Below are 14,194 nucleotides of genomic sequence, written 5' to 3' on the forward strand. Positions count from 1 at the left end.
AACACCGTATGTTGAGGTCCTCCCGTGGTCCAGGTATCATACAAAAATCGACTTTTATAAACCACAAATGGAGGCAGCAATACACCCGATGCCGTTCCAGCAAACATCACGGAAGTACTGGTTTTTGTGGAATCGAGGATTCGTTCCGCGTGCTTTGCACCTCGTCGCACAATAACTTTTGTGCGCCCCGGATCATCTGTAAGGTTGGTTTCATCATAGTTGATGATGAATTTCGGCTCCACTTGCTTGATTGTTTCATCAAGGTTTTCAAAATAGGCGGTTACTGTTTCTTTGGAAACAGCTGCACGGGAACGTTTGATATTTTCCGACAATCGGTTCGATAGCTCTTTATGTCGGTCCAAGAAAGATCTGCACCAGTCATTCCCTGGAGAATTGTTCTTAAAACGGTTCTCCTTTCTATTTTCGTCATCCAGAAATTTCTTCACGATTAATTTGAGATCATTTGTTTGAAAAGGCATTCCCCATTCCGCTGCAAGCAACAAACCATCCACCAGTGTTTGCTCTTCTTGAGGACTCAAAACCGTTTGACCACCGTAAGCCCTAGTTTCGCTGTTTTCTGTCTTGAGATAGCGTGAAATTGTCGATGGGCACAATTCGTAACGCCGAGCCGCTTCTCGGATAGACATGTCGTTCTTTTTAACTTCTACTGCTGCTTTAATCAAAGTTTCCTTTGAGAAATTTGCATACATACGACTTCCGGCAGGCTTCCTATAATTACGCCGCATGGTCCCGGACGCAGAAAACCAATGGAAGCAAACGTTTAAAAACTGAACTAACAGTTCTTGAAAAAAAAAACTATTGTGTATCAGCTGTTGCAAGTCACCCCGCATGGAGACAAATTTCAGAAAAGTAAAAACCTCGAAATTTTTTTTATTTTTTTTTTAGTTTTTTTTTGTAGAATCACATACCTAATATGGTGCTGTATTCGGACAGAGAATCGATTTTGGTGTGAATATTTTGAATTTAATCAACGAACTTACGATTTAGTACGTTCAAATTTCAGTTGACGAAACAGTGGCACTAAATAATTTATAAAAACAACAGTTAGTTATATTTTCACCTAATACACACCAGGCACTACGAATACAATGTAAACGAAAGACGCGTGATGACAGAAGTTGATATTTGGGTTTATTTTTATTGTGAAAAAACATAAACATTGGGAAAGCGAAAGTGTTGCAAGTCACCCCGTTTGACGGTATTTACATTTCGGCTAAATGACATTTTCGCCCTAATAGCCGTCGACCAATAACGGACCTTTCCGTCGTTTGACCGAAAGTCATCTAGCCAAATTAAATGTTTTGACGAAATGGTTATTAGGTCGGACATCGTTTGGCCGAAAATGTCATTTGACTGAAAGCGATATAGGGCCAAAAGGGACACACGATCGGACTAGATTTTTGGTCGAAATGTCGTTCCCATCAACAGTTCAGTTGACTGAAAATGCCGTTTGGCCAAACAGGTCATTTGGTCGACTATGGGCTCAAAACTTATGGTACAGACAAAAGTATATATTTTATCTCCGGATCGGTGATTAATCAGGGTTTTAATAAAATATATTTGCCCTCTTTATTTTTTTTTTGTTTAATTTTTTTAGTTTTTCTTCTTTCTACTTTTTTTTAAATTTTCCATCTTATTTCTTTTTGCTTCTTTTATCTGCATTCTTCAGTTTCCTTGTTTTCTTCTTCATTATTACAGTCTCTTCCCGATTTTGGCAACACGACCTGATTTTTAAGTTGCCAAAATGGGGATGTTGCAAAAAACCGGAAAAAAATTTCATACAAAATTTCAATTTTTGTTTGTTTGCATAATTGAAGTTATATACTTAGAATATGCACTAAAAATCTGAAGGGTTATGTACAAGACACGACCGCCCAACGTAAACTACGTAGAACAGTTTGGTGCATTGAGGAATGTAGTCATAATTTAAGATAATTCATTCGATTACTTATGTCACTGGTTTAGAACAAAATTACCATAACTTAAAATATAAAAAAATGTTGGATACCGTAGTCAGGGGTGACGTCCGAGCCCTCACCGACAGTCTGGAGGTCGAATAACAAAATCGTTCAAAAAGGTCACTTATAATTCAGTTTTATTGTTCAAGCATTCTATGTAGTTGGAACAATGACCCATTCTCACCCCCATTTGACCCGTTGTCTCACCGACGACGGTACTATAACTTAAAATTTTAACTTTAAAACCCCAAGTGGTAATAATGCTTTTCGCAATTCCAACTGTTGCATTCGACTTAGAGTAAAATTAGTAGGGATTCAGTTTCATTCCAAATTTTCGACCACTATTCTAGTTTATTTGTAGTAATATATAGATGGAAATAGTGGAGTATGATTATTAAATAATACTATTCTGAAATAAAAATAACTCACTAGCGTTACATGGTTATGATATCACAAGCAGCACACGTTGAGCCAATCTTGTTGCAGTAACCATATTGTGAGAGAATTCGGGCATATATAAGTTACTGTGATCGATGTGCAATATGTTTGTTGCTGGGGGTGTATACTGGTGAATGCGTGTACCACGATTTAGCGATTTTACGACAGATGCGAGACGATACACATCGGCCCTGAACCTTGCTCTGGCTACGGACAAACAGGTGCCTCTGTCCAATGGTAGTCAGAGCATCGAGTCATCACTGGTGGAAGAATACGAGCCTTGGACCTTTGGCAGAATTTCCGCCTTCTGATATTTGGAGTGACGAGGAATAGTTGGCAGAGAAGGGATAAGTAGTCGTATTGTTGAGTCCGACAAAGAAGCGCGAGTCGATAAAACCCGGTTGCGCCAACTAGAAATCAACAAATACTAGCCATGTACCGTTTTGACTCAAATTCCGAACATGACTCATATTCCGAAATTTAGCTTTTAAATGCCCATTTTAACTTTATTCGTGTAATTTTCTCCACAGGAGTTTGAATTCGTTTGTTATCTTGATCCTCAGTGCGGCGCTAAAACGCCTGTGTTCGGAATATGAGTCATATTCGGGATTTGAGTCAGAACGGTACCAAAAACCAAGCCATTCTGTTGAGATGCGCCAGAGTAGTAAACGCTGCGGACGGGAATAGGGTATTTGTGCTATTTTATTACAATCTAACTTCCACTATCTGGCAGTGGCATTATGGATAACATATTCGTGCAACCATAGTATTAATATGATTGCAAGAATCTTAGATCCGGGAGCTAGAAAGTAATAGTTCTATTGTAACCTATAGCCCGTTTCAATTAAGTATGCGTTCCGAAGCTATAGCCGTATACAATAAGCCCCGCATGATTGTACCCACAGAGTATCTGAAGTGCATTCAAACTTCCTTCAGTTTATCATAAAATGGCTTACCATTTTCCTAAGTTATTTTAAAATCGAACATGTTTGTTCATTTGCATTGCGATTAGCGCCTTATGACATTGCATTGCCGTTGCTAACAATCGATCATCCTATCCTTGCACAAACATGCGCTTGTACCTATGTATATCTCTGACTGCGGTCACTGCTCTGGCCCTACTTTTTGTGGCAAACTGGTGCGAAGCACCGCACAAAAAGAAGAGCCCAAAAACCAACTACACTGAACGACGGCCGAATGAGACTCACGTTGCGAACGGGAAAAAGAGGTTCTGCCAAAATGGTCCAATACCCTACTTTAACGTTGATAATCATATGTTTCAATATAACTGGAAAATTGGTGGAGAGTTTCCGAGTCAATTGATATATAAATCTCAAAAATCCATCGAAAGATGAATGCGCTATTAACGTTCAAAATCTTACATGATTTCGTGACGGTCTCGGATTTGGAAATTTTCATTTGTCACCCTGTATCCGAGTCTTCCCCTTAGACGTAGTTTACGTCAAAAGAATGTGGAGTATGTTTGAATAATGTACGTGCATTATAATAGACATTTTTGCGACATTATTCATAACTCCGAGATTGTAGTGCAAAATAGGATTGTAATTGAATAAACTCAAGAATGGTAATCAAACGATTAGAATACTAATTTGCCAGTTTCATAATAAAACATATGATAATAAATAATATCTGAAATGACCATTAGCGTCGGCCACGTCCTTGCAAAAAAGTGATGATGGAAAACATATCCTTTCTGACGTTTCTAATCTATCTTAACGTTTCATATAAATTCAGGTTGTCGAGCAATCATGTTTGTTATTATCAAAATTCTCACAAATAGTAATCCAACGGTTACAAGATGGTTAAATGCGCTACGTTCAAAATATATCGATCAGGTGGAGAACGATTTGCGAAGAATAAAGCGATTGGCGAAATACAGTCGTGGATCGACCTGAATAGAGAGATGAGATGAGATGAGAGATGAATGCAGAGATCATGACAAAATGAAAAACAGTTTGCTGTAACCAAACTCAAATTTTCGAATGCATTGACATGGACATTGATGGAGGCATACTTGCTTGTGATCAGTGTGCTTAAGAGCAAAGTTCTATGCGCGATTCTTGGCGACATAGCACGGTTTAACAAAACTGGCCCTCAACCAAGGAATATTTCAGGGTCATGAGCACAATGTACACTTCTTTTGTGCCTTGCGCTGCGAGTGACAGTGTGGCCAAGTGGAGGCCGGAAGACCATTTGCGGCACGCCACTTCTGTCCACAAGAAGTCCGTTCTGCTATTTGGTTTCGCCGACGACATAGATATTATGGCGCGTGGCTTTGAGAAGATGGAAAAAGCTTACATCAAGCTGAAAAGGGAAGCAAAGCGGATCAGACTAGTCATCAACACATCGAAGATGAAGTGCACGATAGATGGAGGTGCTAAAAAGGGCAAAGTTGACCATCCAAAAAATATTACATTACATTCTGGGCTGGTTATATTAGCGTAGTGTTAGGGTAGTAGAATAGGAACATAGAAAACGTGAATAAGAACAAAAAAGTTTTACTAGAAATTGTTTGCAATGAGCAGTGACACAAGTGGCGGTTCATTATTTTAGCGAAAGTGCTCACTATGCGTACAGAGCCCACAATGCGCATAAAAACCTTAATGACATTCACTTTTGGTTTTGTTTATCCTATTGGTTGTTGCCAAAATCGGGAAGAAAATGTTGCCAAAAACGGGTGTTGTCAAAATCGGGATGGGACTGTATTCCTTTTTTTATTCTGCCAGCTCCTACTTTTAATGAACAAGAGAGACGACTAACTTCTCTCTTCACTTCACTCATATTCTCATCTGATTTCGGGTCGCTTTTTACGCGAATGGACTTCATCGATAACATGTCCCACCTCAATTTCCTCATTTTTTGGATACAACCTTATTTCCTTTGTCTTTTGGGGAATTTTTCGTGGAGTCAACTCAATGCTTAGAAAAAATCGAAAGGCCAGAAACAAGCAAACACAAACCAAACATTTCTTACATTACGCAATGCAACTCTCTTTTTTGAGAATTAATCCAGTTTTACTGCTCACAGCTATTCATCAATCCTAAAACAAAGGTACAGAAAGCAAGATGCTCGTTGAAAAAAAAAATTAGAACGCGAATACCCCACTATACCTCACAATGTGTGTTCAGCCTAACATGAGTTGTGTATTGATTTATAAGATGAAGTGTGGTGGGCTAGCATTTCGAATCATAAGTAAAACACATCGCGCTGGTATCGGTAAATTCTTCCAAGTGGGAAGTTTTATTGGACGTATGCTTCGTTTCGTTATAAATTGAGACGTCTTTGTGTTCGTTTCATAAGTAGGTTCTTTTACATTTTAACCTAATTTTGAGTCACCTAAAATTTGTTAGTACTAGATTTGTTTCACAGTTATAGTGCAATTAATTATTAAAATACTCTTTTCGCGTAACTTTAACATTTTCTTGGTTATTCGTTCTCATATAAAAATGGCAAAATTGCCGTAAATGACTTATGTACAATAGTGTGACCCCTAGCTCTTGACTGCTATTTGTATTTCAGCTTTCGGGTTCTCTAACCCGCGAACCAGGGATAGAACGATAAGGCACAAGCTCATTCTATTTCGTTTCATTTCAGACAGTTTAGTCGTTTGTTTAAAATATTAACTAGAAGAATACTTTTGACTTCACAATAATACCGGATAATTAAATAAAACATAAAATGACTAATCTATCAAAAAGTCGTAAATAAAAGAAAAATAAAACGGAAATAAACTACACAGTAGACGTACTACTTGAGCTTGGTTGTAAGGTGAAGCGTTAATAAATAACTATTTTCGAAAAGTGATTCCCTTACTTTCCTTCTACTAAATGAGTCGTGTTTGCTTCAGGTAATGAATCAGTAGGGCATGAATGAACTTGTATTGTGCTAGCGATGGTATGATGTTGTTCCGCTGCTGTCGTATTTGTCCGATCAACCTTGGGATGTCGAGGTCCTTGTCGATAAGAAAAAAACGTATTTATAACCCGGAAATATATGAATATTAGCACATCTTGGTGTCGTACCTGATTATGATCCAGGGTGTACATGAGTAGATCAGCTACTAGGGTCACTCCAGTCCGACCACCGCCCTCATTGCAGTGAATTAGCACTGGTGGATTAGTGTTGTGTGATGGCGGTACCTCGGCCACCGATGCCAACCGAACAGAGTTGAGTTCCTCTAGGAAACCTGTGGCAGAGTAGAAAGGAGTACTAGTTGTTGCTTGTCTAAATGATTAACCAACACTCACCTAGGAAATGTCCCACATTGCTGGGACAATTCTGATCACCCCACTCGCTGTACGAAATATGCCACACCGATCTATAGCGTCGACTCTGCGTATGATACACACGCAACTTAGAGGTGGTGCAACGATCCGTTTCTTGTGAGAACTCTCGCCACACTTGGTACTGAAAAGGAACGAGTTACATTTCGTAAATTACCCCATTTAAAAATGCCATACCTGCCCATATTCTAAACAACGCTCACTAGTCTGAGGGATATAGTTCAGTTCACTCGATAGCTGCACCAGTAGATACACGTCTGCCTCCCAGACGCACTGCCAGAAAATATTCGTCGTAAGCGTATCGTTTGGACTCTCGGCTACGATGTAGAACCTCTGCTTGTTACCAACAGTACTCTTAAAACGAAACAATCAACTAATCAGTGTCACATTTATCAAAAGGAAAATTCTGATCGACTCACAGTTATATGCGAAGCGTTCACGTAACCCATTCGATTGTCCCTCGTCGGAGTCAACCGAACGCGGTTGTTGTCAAACGGCAGGAAGTTGGGATCGAAATTTTTGTTCTTGTTCTCATCGGCCAGCGCACAGTCGTATTTGGAATTTTCCACCCGCTTCGGTATCCGCTCGAATTCACAATAGAGCTGCGGATCCGCGAGTTTCGTTTCCAGTAGTGAGCACTAAAATAGAGATATTGAGTAAAACGGAGTTCTTAAATATGTACAGGAACATCATAATACTAACCAACTTCTCTTTGCTGATGTTGGACGGCAGCGGCTGCTGTCGGGGCATCCCCGTCGACCATCGATGCTTAATTTGGCCTTCGTGCATGGAACTGTTGGCACTACCTCCGCTTGCCGTGGCCACGGCTGCTGACTTGTTTTTCCTGTCCTTTTCTCGCCCAAGGGTGGCACTTTTCTGTTTGTCTGACGAATTCTTCGATCGACCTCCAAGAATATCCCAGAACCTTCGCCGCTTAGTTTCCTTTACCGAGCTGCTTCCCGACGTGGTCGAGATTGACGCGCTCAGGTTGTGATTGGTCACGTGCGAGGAGGAAGCTGTCACGGAACTAATTCCGGAGTCATTCTGGGAATAGTGATCGTAGGATCGGTGGGATTTAGGATTGGAATTGGAGATGATTGAGGTGGAGTTGTGCGTCACCGAGTTGGTAGAATCTGGAGCGAAGGTGGAATACGCAGACGAGTCGAGTACATTCGTGGAGTGGGATCGGTTGATAACTTCCTGGTGAGAAATTGGAGTTGGGGGGTTTTGCGCGACCGGTTGTATGGCTTGCGGTGGAGGAGGTTGGTTTGATGGGATCGTGAAGGGATCTTGATGGGTTATTAGGTATTCCGTTGATTCAGGGGCAGGTTTTGGATGACGAGGTGGGGCGATGTGTTGCTCCGGAACGCAAAATTTAGGTTGCTGAGCGACGGCAATTTGGGGTTCTTGACTAACACGTGACACTCCCGGGGCAGATTGCACGCTGGACGTTCGGTTACGAATTTCACCTATGGATTCGTTTTCGTTTTTCCAAGGCAAAGGTACATTTTCGTAGATGGGTTCAATCGATCCATTTATATGCTGGGAAGACCGATGCAAGTGAGCTTTGGGGCTGATTCCGATGGCACCATTGTGGAATTGAGTTCCATCTGTTATGAGCAGGTGTTCAACATCGGTTGGCATATAGTATAGAACGTTTCCACCTCGGGCAGCGGGATGTAGTCCGGGTTTCGTCGGTTCAACAAAGTTTAGATTCTCGTATGTACCGTGCGGAACGATATTTTGCGAGTGTCGTAGCTGATGGGCGCCCGGGTAGAAAATTTGGTTGTTTTGAGATAGTTGCATAAGCTGAGCATGGTTCATGAGTGGACGAGTTGATACAAGATCGGGACTAGATCCGGAGACGTGAGCACCGCGGTACCCCAAAAGCGCACGATGAGAGGCTAAATCAGGAGTCGACGTAGAACTCAATCTATTGGCCGGGTAAGGTGGAGGCGGTTTTACTAATCTCATCATTTTGAATCGATGTGTGAGACCATAATCCGATGCGTCCGAGTAGTGTGGCCCGATCATATGCGGCGTTGTGTGATGAGTAACATCCGGGTATGGCTGTTGGTGAATTGTGGGTTGATGTTGGATCGATTGGGTGAAGTAGGAGACGTCCGGCTGACTTCCGGTTATGTTATAATCCAAATGGTTATGATCTTGAGCCAACATTTGAGAAGCAGACAAATGCAACAAATTACCGTTACTTAAACGGACGTCGTTGGTACTGCTCCGCATCTTTTGTTGTATGGCAGTTTCATAGTCCGGAGCAGGCCGATATGTCGGTAAAAGCGCTTTGAGTCGCTCCCGATCTTGACTTACGTTATTATTACTTAAATCTAGGCAGGATGAGCTTTGTGCACGATTGATCAGTGATGCGTTCGAACCGGCTGGATTTATGGCCCAGTTAGAACTGTGAACCGAACATTCCAATGGCACCGACGATGAGTTTAGATTCAAATCTAGTGTGGATGTTTGCAGTGACGATCTTGACTGCATGACATTGGCATTTGAGTTCATAAGACTATTATTGTTAAGGTTACCTATACTGCCGATATTGACATTTGAAGCTACTAGCGGTGAAGGTTGGGATTCTACCATCATTCCCATTGAATGTGCAGAGTTGTTCCAAACACTCGCCGCAGAATGCGCAGCCAGCTCATTATTGCTCTTCCAATTCGCTGAACCCATTATATGACTCATTGCCGAGGAGGATATCTGATACTGACTTTCATTCAGCAGGTCGTCTCTGCTATCGTTCAAATGCTCATTTTGGAATAGATTTAAATTTAACTGGCTCGCTTGTGTTTGATTTTTCTCGAACCGAGCAAAGAACCGATGCTGCATTGCACATAGCCTCCAGATGTAAGATCCAGTCGTCGAGTCCGTCACCGTAAATCTCACATTCTCACTGGCATCTGAACATTCTATGTTGAAATACTTTTTATGGTTGAGTACATTCTTTATATCACGCCAAGGGTAGAACTTATTCGAATCGCTGGCCACAATTATGCCCGAGACTGAGATTCCCAGCGTCACTTCCCCTGCGTGTTCGTCTTTGGCTGCGAACGTTTCCTGTCCGTATCCATCTAACTGCTGACACGCAGAAATGTATAAGCTTTCTGCCGCTCCTTGCGTTACGTTATGTAACTCGTATGCTTGTCGTATCACCTCTTCAGTTAATGTCTCCAGTAAATCCGCTTGGATCATCTCCTTCGGAAACGACAACAGCGTCTTGAGGTAGTCCACCGTATGGCGGTCCTGATGATTGCCATATTCGGCCTGACGACTGTAGTTTGCTAGAATTACCGCTTGTTTTGGATCACAGTTAATTCTACCTTCGATCACATCATGTTTCAGCTGAAGAAAGTAGTAGTTGCGCGTACCCTCGTCCTGGATCAAACTGACCCCGGACAAAACGTAATACATAACCCGAAGATACAGTACCTTCATGTTGGCGGAGAACTTTTCCAACTGTCGACTGATGGGCCGGTCCAGGTCAACCCATCGCATTTCGCCGGTAGTGCTACCCTTGACCTCATATCGCAAACCAAAGAACTCCGGCTGGCTGATCGATATCCGTTGGCAGACATTCTCCAAACACTCTTGGCCGGTGCTTTCCGAGCTGAGGGTGCAATCAATTTTGGTGGATGAATCTACGGACAGACAGAAGAAGAAAGCCTATTAATGCAGTTGCCACACCTGACCGAGGACGTTTGCTTGCTCTACTATAAAATTAAAATGTAAAGGTATGAAGATAACATTCCTTGGTTTAATTATTTTATAGACAATCATATATAAGCGACATAGAAAGAATGACACACGACAATTTGCTTTATTATAGACCGTAGTACCTACATATGCATAGCAGTAACGTTTGTTTATGCATGATAACAGGACAAAAACAGTTGTCAAAATGATTGATTAAGACAAAACTGCGCGTATAATAATCGGGGTATATAGCGAAGTGGAGATCCAAAAAGTACTTGGAGATAAGAAGTGGCGAAAGGCATCTAATCAATCAGCTGATCGATGTATTGGCAGCGAGTTGGGTGGGTCGCGGTATGCAACAAATCTATCTGCTTGTAAGTTGGGGTTTTCTTAATAACATTCTTAGACTTCTTAAAACATTGGCAAACATTGTATATAAGCTCTGAACAGTCAATTTGAAAGTCAATCTCGTTCAACTGATTCTTTTATTTCGAGGATGACATGATACACGATACTCGGGAGATGATTTTTTTAAATTTTATTGTGACTTACACAGAAAAAATAAAGAACCTAAAAAAAAAGTTTTAAGAACTCAATTTTGAGTACGAAGTTCAAATTTTTAACTCAATATTAGGTAGTTTTCTCACTCCCTCTCATGAATGATCAGGGAATCAATATTCGGGCAACGCCTAACAATATACTCTTTGTCATCAACAGAGTTTGTTACTGACAAACGCACCTAGCGACAAACCTTTATTCGAACCCGAACACAATATGACAAGAATCATTTGCCTTGCATGCTCTTATATTTCCGAGAATACGATGCTAATTTTGTAATCATTGTTCGATTCTCGAATATTTTCATAAAAGCAGAAACTATGATAGCATAAAACCGAAATTCGCTCAAGAAATAATGCAAAACAACGGGTTGAAAAGTTAGCAACAAGATTGTCTTCTTTTTTGTTGTTGACAAAGCTTTGTCGTTGGTTCGCTTTTGTCGCTTGTTTCGCACGCGCATTCCAGAAAAATTGATTCCCTGTGAATGATATTATAAACAAAGAGAGCTGCATCGACCCAACGTGTGCTCTTCCGTGGAAGAAGCCAAATTTGAGTTGTTTTCAGTTTTCACCATAGTCTCGGGTGAATGAAAATAACATAAATTTGAGTTGGTGAAACTTCATAGTGGGTGAAAATTTAACACGGGAGTAAAGGCAAAGTACTCACCGGATTTTCTCGTATTTTACTTATTTTTGGCTTCTTCCACGCAAGGGTGGATTTGAGTGAAAGGAACCGTAAAGTGAGTTGTTTCGCGGTTCCGTGTATGGGGGAGGAGAGATCTGCGTACAGTGAACTCTCCCTAATTCGATGTTTTGTAATTCGATATTTTCCCTTACTCGATGAAATTTAAAGTCTCTTGAATTTACCATATTGCGTACCCTCCGTAAGTCGATACCTCCCTTACTCGATATTCTATAAGTCGAAGCAACTTTCTAATGCATTTTTACCTCGCTAACTTTATGTTGTCAGAAACGGTTTGTATGCAAGATATACCTGGTCTCGGACCATTTCGCCGAGTTTCGTTCGGCCAAAAAGTTAAAAATAAACTTGGATTGTGAGTAGTGAAAACTGAGTAATGAGAAGTGAGAAGTTGGAGTGAGAAATTCGAAGTGAACAGTGCAAAGTGAGAAGTGAGTAAAGAAAAGCGAAAAGTGAGAAGTGAAAAGTGAGAAGAGGAAACTGAGAAATGGAGAGTGAAGTGAAAATAGAAGTGGGAATTGAGAACTGAGAAATGCTAAGTGAGAAGTGAGAAGATAAAAGTGAAAAATGAGAAATGTTAAGCGAGAAGTGAGAAATGAAAAATACGGAGCGAGAAGTGAAAAGTAAGAAAAAAAAAGGTGAGAAATGCAAAGAGAGCTTTTTTCTTCCTTATTCCCTCTTTCCCTTATTTATCTTTTTTTCTTCCATCTTCTACTTATTCACGCTTTCTTCCATGTTTCACCTTTTTTCCTCGTTAGAAACAAGTGAGTAGTGAGCAGTGAGACAAGAAAAGTGCAGAGTGAAAAGTGAGAAATGAGAAATAAAAAGTGAGAATTGAGATAAGAAAAGTGATTACAATCCCTTCCCGATTTTGGCAACACGACCGGATATTATGTTGTCAAAATGGGGATGTTGCCAAAAACGGGAAAAAACATTTCATACGAGATTTCATTTTGTTGTGTCCATGATTGAAATTCAATAGTTGGAACATGTGCTACAAAGTATGTAGAGTGTGTGTAAATGATGCATGTGCATCAGAATAGACAATTTTGCGATATTATTTATGATTCCGAGATTGTAGTTCAAACAGAATTGGAACAAGCTCGAGAATGGCAATCAAACGATAATGTGACTAATTAGCCGATTTCATAATAAAGTTTAAAATAATCTAAATAATAAAAATGAAATGGTCTGTGGTCGTATCCGCATAACTCGGCTAACTCGGCATAACGGCTGGATGGATTTTCTTAATTCCTTTAGCAGTTGCATTCGTTATAGTTTCCGACGGGTTTATATAATATTGCCTCATGCGAAAATTATTAATAAAGTTGGGAAAATCGTGAAAAATTAAATTTAGGATTCGTATGGAAATTTCGCATGGGCAGCTCACAACGCGCATTTTCGCCTACTATGCAGGACAACGTCTGCCGGGTCGACTAGTAAATAATATTTAAAATTAGCAATAGCATCGGCCACGTTCTTAAAACAATTAGTGGTGATAGACACATGTCCCTTCTGACGTTTCTAATATAGACCATTGAAGTACTGACTCCAATCTATCTTGACGTCTCGTATCAATCATGTTTGTTGTTATATAAATCAAATAGCAATCCGCAGGTTACAAAAAGAGAAAATGCGCTACGATCAAAAGGGAATGGATCAGGTGGACGACGATTTGTGAAGATTAGATGATTGACGAAGTACAACTGTGGATCAAGCTGAATAGAGAGGACTTTTACATACAGCATATACAGAAATCATGGTATTATTAAGAATGTTGGACAAAAGTTTGCCCGTATTTTCGAATTCTTATATCAAAATCACGGGTAGCATTTGTTTAAAAAAAAAATTCTAGAAGCAATTTAATTAAAACGGTTAGCAGTACGGGGTAGGAAATTTCTTATATTGTATAATAACCACATCATTTCGATTGAAAAATTTATTTTGTGTTATTGCACTTTATACACAATATACGATATTTTCGACCACGCGCTCTAACCGTTTTTAATTAAATTGCTTCTAAAATTTTTAAAGAGATTCAAAATTTTCTTCGTATGCTTCCCCGTGCAATTTTTGACGTAGGACTTACGTCTCTCTTTACTATACCGGGTGTCATTTCAAAATTTCTAAATCGGCCGCGTTACGCTGTGTTGAAAGATTTCAAACGTTAATAGCTTCTACCCTAGTGAATAGATTTCTGCAGTTAACCCCTCAATCGACAGCTTTCAAGTATGCCTTTCATATTAATGCTTGATAATATCTGAAAACTTGTTTCAATAGGCCTAAAACTGTTTTCAAAGCAAAGCATTGAATTCACGAAAACCTATAAATATGGGCACCGCATCATTCTTGCATCATTCCATTACCACGTACTGATTGGTGCAGACGTCAACGAATGAGCTCACGCTAGGTCTGCTAAGAAGGCATAAAATAGGGCAGCGCGAATTTTTCCTCTCAATCTGACCGAAACAGGCAAAGCAATAACAGCAGCGCATCGTC

The 14,194-nt window shown here is 40.3% G+C and overlaps 1 protein-coding gene across 5 annotated transcripts in view; it reads right to left on the minus strand.

Moving 5' to 3' along the window:
- Positions 1-5,646: 5,646 nt before the first annotated feature.
- Positions 5,647-14,194, minus strand: part of LOC134213269 (tyrosine-protein phosphatase non-receptor type 14) — a 46,899-nt gene continuing 38,351 nt past the window's right edge. For all 5 annotated transcript variants that reach the window (XM_062692152.1, XM_062692150.1, XM_062692151.1 and 2 more), the window contains 6 exons: positions 7,424-10,383; positions 7,141-7,359; positions 6,899-7,075; positions 6,686-6,845; positions 6,461-6,624; positions 5,647-6,390 (listed from right to left, as the gene is read on the minus strand). In XM_062692152.1, the coding sequence (XP_062548136.1) occupies positions 6,262-6,390; positions 6,461-6,624; positions 6,686-6,845; positions 6,899-7,075; positions 7,141-7,359; positions 7,424-10,383 (3,809 nt within the window). In that variant the 3' untranslated portion in view covers positions 5,647-6,261. The remainder of the gene's footprint in view (positions 6,391-6,460; positions 6,625-6,685; positions 6,846-6,898; positions 7,076-7,140; positions 7,360-7,423; positions 10,384-14,194) is intronic.

Source organism: Armigeres subalbatus, chromosome 2, assembly GCF_024139115.2.
Source record: "Armigeres subalbatus isolate Guangzhou_Male chromosome 2, GZ_Asu_2, whole genome shotgun sequence".
In the NCBI taxonomy this organism is placed as follows: Eukaryota; Metazoa; Arthropoda; class Insecta; order Diptera; family Culicidae; genus Armigeres; species Armigeres subalbatus.